This window comes from Dysidea avara, chromosome 14 (genome assembly GCF_963678975.1).
Source record: "Dysidea avara chromosome 14, odDysAvar1.4, whole genome shotgun sequence".
In the NCBI taxonomy this organism is placed as follows: domain Eukaryota; kingdom Metazoa; phylum Porifera; class Demospongiae; order Dictyoceratida; family Dysideidae; genus Dysidea; species Dysidea avara.
Window position 1 is genome coordinate 13,776,036 of NC_089285.1, and position 10,849 is coordinate 13,786,884.

General features: G+C 37.8%; 2 protein-coding genes across 5 annotated transcripts in view; both read right to left on the reverse strand.

Moving 5' to 3' along the window:
• LOC136244958 (dehydrogenase/reductase SDR family member 11-like) overlaps window positions 1-382 on the reverse strand; it is a 48,100-nt gene extending 47,718 nt beyond the window's left edge. For both annotated transcript variants that reach the window (XM_066036482.1, XM_066036481.1), the window contains exon 1: window positions 117-382. In XM_066036482.1, the coding sequence (XP_065892554.1) occupies window positions 117-332 (216 nt within the window). In that variant the 5' untranslated portion in view covers window positions 333-382. The remainder of the gene's footprint in view (window positions 1-116) is intronic.
• Window positions 383-2,092: 1,710 nt separating this feature from the next.
• On the reverse strand, window positions 2,093-10,825 carry LOC136244962 (dehydrogenase/reductase SDR family member 11-like). Of its 3 annotated transcripts, none has more exons than XM_066036488.1 (7): window positions 10,486-10,825; window positions 10,233-10,436; window positions 9,275-9,369; window positions 6,518-6,647; window positions 6,387-6,467; window positions 4,614-4,679; window positions 2,093-2,206 (listed from the first exon to the last, which is right to left on the reverse strand). In XM_066036488.1, exons 1-7 carry the CDS (start codon window positions 10,642-10,644, stop codon window positions 2,168-2,170), a joined length of 774 nt encoding a protein of 257 aa, XP_065892560.1. In that variant the 5' UTR covers window positions 10,645-10,825; the 3' UTR covers window positions 2,093-2,167. The 3 variants fall into 3 exon arrangements, with proteins under 3 accessions (XP_065892560.1, XP_065892559.1, XP_065892561.1); XM_066036487.1 differs by having other exon boundaries at window positions 6,363-6,467; window positions 10,486-10,821; XM_066036489.1 differs by lacking the exons at window positions 2,093-2,206; window positions 4,614-4,679 and adding an exon at window positions 6,187-6,330.
• Window positions 10,826-10,849: the final 24 nt, after the last annotated feature.

Here is a 10,849-nt window from a genome sequence, read left to right on the forward strand (position 1 = left end):
CTTATAATCTCTAATCGATAAGCGCCGTGGGGAGAAATAGTGGTCTGGCTGCGCGAGACTAGCATAATCCTCGTGGTAAATGTTCGCACACTCCTTGGCTTCAGTAACCTCCTCACCTCAATGGCTGCGATGTTTCTAGCACACCCAACTACCACTACTCCGAGTTGTACTAGTCTCTTCGACAGTTCATATCCTATTCCAGCGGATGCTCCAGTGACAATAGCAACTCTTCCCTTCCATCTCTCCATCCCAGTGTAGTTGAAACTGTCAGAATTTGCCATGTGTACTAGTGGGTAGCACTTGGTACGGAAGGCACTGGAAGAGACTAGCATACAAACTGACAAAGATGGCGAACAAATATAGATGTATCCTATCAGCGCCTTAAAAATTAATTCTGTAGGTGGGCTGACTCGGCTGAGGCCAGGTAAAAAGAGGCTAGGGTATAACTGAGTGGAAATTATGAGCTATAAACTCAATGCTATGTATACTATATATGATAACTTGACATATAGCTAGCTAGCTAGCAAATTGGTGTCTACAGTGCTGACTCCATTCATGCCGGCTGGAGAAATCCTTACGCTTCCTCACCTGCTTCCTGGAGACCGAAAGGTTGTTTGCAGTCAACATGCATGCAACACTAGGCTGGCATATTTAGGGGTCCCTGTGGTTCCGGAAACCTCTCTGAAATTTGAACTTGCAATTGTGCATGGGCTTGTAGCGGCTATTGTGCAGGACTGGCAGCTGAGCACAATGACTGGGGAAAATGGGAACAGGCCAGCAGGGAAGCCTCAGTGCAAAGGGAAATCATCAAAAGTGTATTTAGGCAAAATCAATGTAAAACATAGGGCAGTCAGATCATGAAATGTATTCTATCAGAGCAGTCTGCAGTCACTTACGTAGTATGATGGTTCTGAAGTCAAGCTCGCTGAAGTACATGATCATTGTAGTAAGTGACCACAGGAGCCATACCATCAGTTTACAGTGTATTCTAATAGATCAGTCATAACCATGCAGAAACAGATAGCTAGCCATACAGGCATCTAGAAATCAAAGACAACCAAGCATTATATCCATAAATTTCATGTTCAAAATCTTCCAGTTATTGCTGCACATATAGCTAACTCACTAGCAAATCTGGAAACCACCTTGGATACACATGCACCCTTGCTGGCCTACCGTGCAATGAGTATTTACAGAACTAAGTTTCTTTTATTGAAACGTTGCTGTGGATGAATTTTATGACACCAGTCCTGGCAGCTAAGTAAGTTTATACATTTGGGTAATTCATTAGTGTGAAAGGATTGTCAGGAAGCCTTAAATAATTGTTATTGTGCCAGAATAGCTGATTTTATACATAATCACATAGTGGTTTAATTTGCCATACATTAGTCCCAATAGTAGGAGTGCAATTAATCCCAAATCGCATGGCCTTATTTCTGTAATTGCACTGCAAAGTAGCCAATAAAATAGCAGAATAACAGAAGCCTTTTAAGTGCAACAAGAAAGTGATATAATGAATAGCCAATCAAATAAGCTGACAATAGAAGCCTTTTAAGTGCAACATATGTAGACATTTTGAGTAGCCAATCAGAATTGCTGACACGCGAAGCCTTTTAAGTGCAACAACAAATGATGTAATACAAAGAAGGATGATGCAATCACCTGGTAGAAGTTAATGGCCACATAGAACTGGATAGATGTGTACTACAAACCACGAAGAGTGGTCACTATGTGATTAGTAGGCAATCACACGCATTTTCGTGCAATTATGGAATAATTGTACTCGTAACAGCCAAAATTACACTCGGCTTCGCCTCGTGCAATTTTGACTGTTACTCGTACAATTATTCCCTAATTGCACTCAAATGTGTGTGATTACCTATACAAATCAGATTAATAATTAAAGGAATTTGACTTGCATTGGAATTTTTAGCTACTATATTCAGTTTCAGCAAGACAATTGTCCATATTTTCCTGTGGGACTATGTAGCCAAGCCTCATGTAAATATACTCATAAACTATATTACTAATAGCTAATAAAAGTTTGCTGTTTGCTCCTATACTCCTCTGCATGCATGAGTATATCCGCATGTTTGTCTATAAATATAGTATATTCAATCAGTGCATGTCAAAACAATGTGTCAACTGTATTCAGGTATCACTTCAGTTAGTCTTGTTGTGTTGGTCGTACAATCATATCATGGATCTAAAGAATGAGAGCAAAAATAATAAAGTACATGCGTATATATGAGAAATATAATTTGTATTGGGTGATCACATATATTGTACAACACTGCTATAAATTAAAAATTGTACTCCCCAACTTCCTACAATTGTTCTGTAAAACATTTCTATGTATTTGTAATATAAAAACTTGCATGGGAAGATCAAAGTAAGTATTTGCCATATAACATATAGTAGATCAAAGTAAGTATTTGCCATATAACATATAGTATATGTGACCACGCACAGTTCAATACATGTAATCATACAGTGCGGTAGTACTGTATAAGGAGGTTTGCAGTTGCTTACAAAAAAATGATGACCAGAAACCAGACTCACAATACCTTCATGGTGCCTTGGAAGTATTGGTTAGGTAGAATCTAGCCCAAAACAGTCTGGCCAAAAATACTTTTGATCAGTTGCTACAAAATTTAAAAAAATATTTTTAAACAGAATTTTCTACTGACTGACTAACTGCTTGCCTGATGCTTGCTATATGGGCTTGATTCTTTCACTGCTTCAGCCTAATAGGCACCTTTTGGCATGCATCATGGACTTACATTTGTTCTCCTTTGTGTTCCATTTCTTCTCGCTGACAGCGTAAGCTGTTGATTCGCAGTAGCATGTGAACGTTTGCCATCGTCTCGATTTATTGCAGAGACTCTATTCTCGTAATGTTCTACCTTTGTAACACTGTGAAATGGGCTGAAGATAGCTGAAAACGAAGTGTAATAGATACGTCACTTTATTCAGTTGGGGCAGACGAAACATTAAGTATGACATGACGCCATTCTTTCTTTTGGTGTGGTATGCAATGGTTCACCAGTCATAATTAGTTACAAAAAGTAAATAAAAAGAAGGGATTTTAGGGATCATAGACATAAAACGCAGTGAAACAAGGAAGGTCACCTACGCCTGCAGACTGATAATCCCTAATTCAGTCATGGGTATAGGCTGAATTAGGGATTAAATGTCCACCAGTATATCTGCAGGTGTAGGCGATCCCTACTTTTTATTCTTCTTTAGCCAAAGCATTGGCACAAGTGCTATATGCAAAGTGGACTTTATCTATATTCACAAAACGTTATGTCATGATAGTGTGGGGACTTGATCACACAGTAACAAAACTGAATTGTGTTTACAGCTTTCATTACATGGAACCACTTGAAAATGAAGTAAAAGACTAGTAAGTGTGTTGTAGTGACGCAAAATAGGCCCATCAGACCTATGTTCTGATGTGGATACAAACTAGCGTACGTTTGTATTGTAAGTATGTATGCCTCACCTGGAATATAATCATAGCGACACACCATCCTCTCAATACCTCTCTGTACACAGTCCCACACTACTGCTGCCATGTTGTGTTGTCAATGCAGATAAGGTCCACGTAGCACAAAAAAGTGGGTGAGGGGCAAATACAGTTTGTGGTGAAACTAAAATTAATGCTATACTTTGTCTTGATACCACTATATATTACACAACTTGGTGGAGTTGGATATACATTAACACACTGGAAATTTACTGAGTGCACTTGAAGACAATCATCTTCACTGGATAACAATTGGGACTATTCTATATATTGGATTCTATACTTGATCATGCCAGTATCTAACAACTAAACTAAACTAACAACTCGATATTAAAGCATTGGTATGAGTAGCTACTATACAAAAAACATGTAGCACAGATAAGACTACAGAACACTTCATGTGTAAAGTGTTCTATACATTAGTTAGTATTACTATGGCCATCCCATACAAAGTTATTTTTAATGATCCGTTACAAAATGGTGTGTGACTAAAAGGACAACTTGCATGAGAGAACAAAAGCATTCTGTGACTTGTCTGATGCTTAAGTTGACTGATTCAGCAACAAATTTTGAATAATTTCATGCATGGCTATCTAAGTAAATCAGTTGAGATTAAGCAAAAAAGATAGCAATTAAAGAATAGCTTCAAAACAGACTATATAACTCAGTCATATTTGTATACTTTTAGTTGTCAGTGTAGAGGTCAGGAACAAAATTTAATCCCACATATCTTACCAGAGGTATTATATGTAATCATTTAGATGTTTTGATGATTGTTCTATTAAAGTATTTCAGTATTTCAATTTAAATATACTTATATGTAAACACGTTATATAATTTTGACTACTCTCATTAACTTTACAAGTGCTCAGCCATTTCCCTGCTTTTTCTATCCTTGCTAAAGTTACAATCATACCTGTAGCTTCTAATAAAACTACCTAGATACTGCATGGTTAACATTATAAGAAGGTTTGCTTCAGCAAACCAAGCGCACTACCTCCAACCCTGCACACATTCACAGAACAGCGGTCCCATAATAACTAGTTAATAAAACAGAACTGGTAGTTAAGTAGTCAGTTACCTGCATCCTGGGAGGCGTAGCCAATATGTAGATGACAGAGTTGGCAATGTCTTCTGGCTGGAGCACCTGCACCCAATAAATACAACAAATCCATTATTATAATAAAGGAGTCTTCAATACACATACAGAAATCAGATAACATGATTTCCAGCTATAACATAAACTGCTATACAATTTGGTACTAAAGGCAAATTATGCAAAGGTAAAAAAAAAACAGGTTGGATCTGACCTGGATTGTGCATTGGATTACGTGTGTTGCAACATGTTTAGAAACGGATCATAGTTGGCAAGTACATTATAGTATAGCGGCACAATGCAAAAATCGTGCACTTTTTCATAAAACTATCCACATACGTAGTACTCCTCATGACATAATTTTTTTGATATAGTGCCATCACAGATTTGATCTTTGGTGACCTTTATGGCTATTTTTTTCCCAGAAATTTGATCATTTCTGTATTTATCTCCCCGAGGCATTAATTAACTTGGTACCAAAATAAAGATCTTGTCGAACAAATCAACTTACTTTTCAATAGGTGGTTTCATTTTAAAGTTAGGCTATACCAAATTAATCATGTGTTCAATGGATTGTTTGCCCTCTAGTAGTGACCCGGCAGGTCGAAAAATGAATAAAAATGTAAAGCTGCAACTGAATGTTTTATTACAGTATCTATGGCTGTTCTATTAGAGTATCTCGATCTTGACAGGTGCAAAAGTCAAAGTCCTTCTAACCCATTGCTACTATACCTGTTACTGTTTACACAACATTAAAGAGTCTATATATACAGCCCATATTAGCAATCCTTTTACAAGATCACATGATTTTTGGGTTTGCCAAAACATTGACCTGCCGAATCTGTGAAACATAAAATTAATTTGCCATGACCTTATGGATCATTTATATTACCTGAGGTAATATACCTCCCCATGGGTAATTTACACCCCAAGGGCAGGTAAACTCAAAGAATTTTGCAGCTAATAAAAGCAATCATAACTTCTAAATGGAGTTACTTAAAAACCAAGTCGTTTCGTTCTTTACTTTGGTACCATGTTTTAATACGTCAATTAATGCCTCAGGGACTTATATATAAAGACAGGTATGGTCAAATTTCTGTGAAAAAGTGCCCACAAAGGTCACCATAGGTCAAATCTGCAATGGCAGTGTATCAAACAATACATGCCATGAGGAATACTATTTATGTGGAAAGTTTAATGCTTTTATGAAAAAGTACATGATTTGGCTAATTTTGGAGGCTATGCCGCTATACTATAATGAAGAAGAAGAAAGGAAGAAAGGGAACAGTTGTGTGACTGCTATATTGAAGCATTGGCTGTTCTATTAGAGTATATGGTCAGTGCTTGCACACCTCAATAGCATACAGCAGATTAGCATACAGCAGATTACTATTTGAATTCGTACTACTTTAATGCTACAAGTCACAATAGCATATAGCACATAACTACTACAGTACTTTTTAGCATAAAATGATACAGGTCATCTGGTTTGAGCTACACAAGAAATAAGTTTGCCTGTGATGCTGTTATATAGCCTGGACTTACACATCATCTTTTGCTCTTAAAAATTCTTTGGTATAACACAGAACCAAGTAATAGTGTCCACATTGTAGGTATTAGTACTTATATAACTAAACCGGGTCACATTCAGGTTACGATCCAAGCCAACGGGTCACATTATATCCTTCAACATGGTGACCAGCTACATCAAAAATTGTATGATATGTAACTTACAACATATGCGGTCTTGGAGTATACCTCTTCTATCACATCCTTTGGATTTTCTCGTCCTTGCAGTCTTGGCAAGAATTCGGTTGCTACTCTACCCGGAGAAACTGCCTAAAGTACAAAAGGAGTGGTATGCAAAATCACAGCCTATAACTGCTTACGGATATTTTGATGTTTGATTTTAGATCCCTCAGTTCTTTTCTTAGTCCTTCAATCAAAGCCGTGACAGCAAATTTTGTACCAGAATAGAAATGAAGAGAACTGACATTAGCCACTCCATGGCCCGCTATACTAAATACACAAATTAGTTCATTATCATTTACCATGATACTACTAGATAGTAGAGATCAGAGTTCATACAAGTACACATATATTATACAACGGGTATAATATGTAATAATGCATGTTATGGTACACTAAAGGTCTTATGTTCTCCCACCAAAATATACCTACATGTAACACCTTCACACCTCAGATCAAAGGAGCCGCCCAGGCTACATTTCGTATGTAGCCCAGCTAGCCAGGCTATATACGAAATGTAGCCGGTCTACAACTTGGCAGTGATTATATAGACGTTGATGCTGAAATCGATTGTGGGGATCAATCAACACTCACGTGATTAGGATGCATGAAAACCACTCAGACAGAGAGTGTTTTGTTATCCTCGCCATCCTACGAGTTGAAAAAATTTGGGCTAAGGTGAAAACTAGTGCTATAGCTTATTCATCGATCGTTTCCGAATATGGACATGCCCCCATCACGAAGCTACCACTCTGCACAGAGTAACCACTCTACAAGCAAGCTTACCCGTCTAAGCCTTAGTGAACTGCGTAGCTTTTTTTCCATAAACGATTCAATAGCACTGATTAAAACATTAAACACACGTAACAGAAATTCTCCGTGATATCTCTAGGATATGTCCATTTATCATAACTGAACGTAACCAGAACATACTAGCTGCTGACCCATAATCGAAAATTTTAGGTATGCATATATAATACTTTCAGTGGCTGCACTCGTATCAGCTTGAGTGATTGATCGTCCTGTACAGGCTATCAGCCTAATAAGTGTTACATATTAGCTGTAACACGGGGCATTCGGGCTTTGCCTGATATGTATGCCCTCATTCCTGTATTACAACTATTACATGTACAGAATTTAGGTTCACAGTGCTTTGGCATTATGGGTTAGGTACAAAAGCAAACATCCCAAACATCCTTCAATGTAACTGGATTACTCTTTAAACATTTAACAGAATTTTTTAAAAACTGATTGATGATGGGAAATTAACTGTTACAAGCATTACTCAATAATAGCTACCACTATGAGATTGATTGTTTTAGTTAGACTCTACTTGAACCCAGCATACGCCTTTCAGTGAGTATCACAAGAGATACAATATATGCAGGTTACAGTTAATTCCATAAACATTCAACTGCGAGTATTGCTAGATTATGCTTACCGTATGACTGGCAATTTTGACAAAAGAAATAATTGATAAATTTGACAAATCAGTCAAATTTTAATTCATCAAATATGAATAAGTGCCTCAAAAGTCAGTCCTTAAATCTGTGATTTCTTGATTTTTGTCAAATTTGAACCTGTCAAAGTTGATTAATTGTGAATTAGTCAATTTCCAATATTTCCTGTTGTATAGTACATGGCTACACTGTAGCAAGCTTTCACTTTATGTCAATGTCAGGTCTTCTGAGGGCAGAGTTGAGTTGCTAGTGTTTTGAGATAGTTGGCAGGCGCTATCTCTTTTCAACTACATTACTAATACTGACAGCTTCTTTTGACATTGTGAATCGCTTCAGCTAATCTCAGTATAAGGCCTCACCAAATATCATTTCGGATATAGGAACAAAAACAAAATCTTACTGGTCAATTGGCAGAAACATTTAACATTTACCACATGAAAATTAACTACATCTCTTGTTACTGTAGAAAAAAAATTATTAGCATATCATGTGCACGTCTCATGTAACAATGTAGCAGAATATGTACAAAGACAATCCGGTAAGTTATGGTTAAAGCACCGCCGCATGGAAATACAGCACGAGGGGGCATGTCGAGAGGCTAATACAGTACGAGACAAAGCCGAGTGCTGTATTTACTTCAAGACACCCCCCTGAGTGCTATACTTTCATACACACAAGCATAGGCGATGCTTTAAGTGTTTTATTGTACTTCCTGGTCATCTTGCTCAGAATCATTTTCTTGGATACCGAATCGCTTCAATTTTTGGTGATCAGAATATCACTAACTTGCCATAAAATCTATTTGTAGTCATAGAACGATTTGGTAGGAATAGTTTGGCTAGTTTTAGCGTTTGGCAGTGTCACACACACGATCCATCGTGTTGTCTGCGTGGGATTATTGCTTCAATTTTCCATGTCAGACTATCAGTAAGTGTTCATGTAATCTATTTCTAGTCATAGAACCAACTGGTAGGATTAGTCTGGCTAGTTAAAATGATTTACAATGTCATGCATGTGATCAATCATGCTTTCTGAGTGGGGTTGTTTTTGTAACATTCCTTACATAACTGTACTATATTTACCCAATTATCCACATAACTGTACTGCATTTACCAAACTAGCCACATAACTGTACTGTATGATTCATACAGTACAGTTATGTGGCTAATCGGTACAATATGGAAAATACAGCATGCGGCGGCACTTTGATCCTCAAAGTACAATAAGTAAGACTGGGAAAGTCTATGGAATGAACTGTCTATAGAATAGAACTCACACTTCATAGCAAACATCAATATCTAAAATTTCGACACCACACCTATTTTACAACAAAATTATGAAGCTTTCCTGTAGTTCAGCTTCCATTAACGAATACAAGTATATGCTCATGGTTGAGGCAGTTGTGTATGCACATTTTAGAACCTGTAGCAATCATACCTGTTGACATGAACAACATGTCCATCATCCACATTTCTCTCCCTAAGTTGTTTGATGAACTCTCTAGTCATCATACACAGACCAAGGACATTCACCTACATTATTATTACACACATATCCATCATGAATAACTGAATTGTGCAAAATGTAACATAATTTTCAAGTCACCACTGGTATATACATTATAGTACAAAAATTAAATATGCTCAGGTTTGTTTGATCAGCAAATTAGTTATGTTGAGTTAGTTAATTGTCTGTTATGCAGAGAGCAAAGTATGAAAATTAGCTATATTGTGGCAAGTACTAGGGAGTAGGGATAATGGTAATAACTCGCCCGCCCACACTCTACATTTGGAATTTTCTGATGAAAATCACCAAATAGTGGCCTTATAAAACAGTATTCAAAGAAGCATAGCACCAGTTGAAATAAGTAAGCTGCACTACTAGCTAGTGTTATTTGGAATTTTGGATGACAACAAATTGAGTGAAATTGGTTGCAGAAGCAAGGTACCTTGTAACTGCATTACAGAATAATTTGAAAATACCAGCAAAGTTCCCAATTTTGCTAACTTGAATTGAGTATCCCCAACACATTCCCAATGGATCCTAACCTGTACCAGTCTGCCTTGTCTTGTCATGCCATGGTGTCCGCTCGATTTACAATGCAGTTTTTATTCCAAATCATGCCACCAGGTTAGATAATGTTGTAAACAAAATTTACTACTTATTGCACTGGTTTCCCCACATCAGACATGGAAATTTGGCATTCGCTACCCCAGGTCCGCTGTAATGCAGATGATCATCACTATAGTACACAATGGACAGAAATGCTTTTAGGGACAATAAGATGCATCAAAGGGGTTCAGTTCACAAAGTAATGGTCTAAAATTCACAGGCTTTAAGATAGCACTTACGGAATAAATCTTCTGCAAGTAGTTTTAATTGTTTTGATCCTTACCTCGAGCATTTCCTTCCACTGTTCCGTAGTCCCTGAGAGTAATGAGCTATTGTGACTCAGTCCAGCATTGTTGACACAAACGTCTGCTCCTCCAAATTGTGACTTTATTGCGCTCATCATTGACAAGATGTCTTCCTCCTTTCTGACATCACACTTCATGGCTACCAGCTTGCCTCCTGATGTACTTAACTCCTGAGATAAGCTCTGTGTGGGCTTCATAATAGTACACCTGATCTATTAGCCCTTTCCTCACCTCAATGGCTGCGATGTTTCTAGCACACCCAACTACCACTACTCCGAGTTGTACTAGTCTCTTCGATAGTTCGTATCCTATTCCAGCGGATGCTCCAGTGACAATGGCAACTCTTCCCTTCCATCTCTCCATCCCAGGGTAGTTGAAATTTGTGGCCATGTTTTAGTGTACTGTCTCATGTCTCGTGCCCAGACATGGGTGGGGAAACCCCGATACAAAATGGAGAGAAGCGGCGAATTCTACATATACATTGTAGGGTGACCCTTCGGCAGTGAGATCCAGGGATGGGGCTCGAGCCGTTTTTACACGCAGGACCAAGTCTCGAGTGCAGGATAGTCTCGTGCCCAGACCGCTTTTTTTTCTG

What these genes read in the sequence shown, in the direction of transcription:
- LOC136244962 (XM_066036487.1), bottom strand. Translation starts at nt 10,644, where the DNA reads ATGGCCACAAATTTCAACTACCCTGGGATGGAGAGATGGAAGGGAAGA. An exon ending in GAAACATCGCAGCCATTGAG is followed by an intron (nt 10,437 to 10,485) that starts GTGAGGAAAGGG and finishes AAGCCCACACAG; the next exon opens with AGCTTATCTCAGGAGTTAAG. An exon ending in ACTCCAAGACCGCATATGTT is followed by an intron (nt 4,680 to 6,362) that starts GTAAGTTACATA and finishes TATTGGGTGCAG; the next exon opens with GTGCTCCAGCCAGAAGACAT.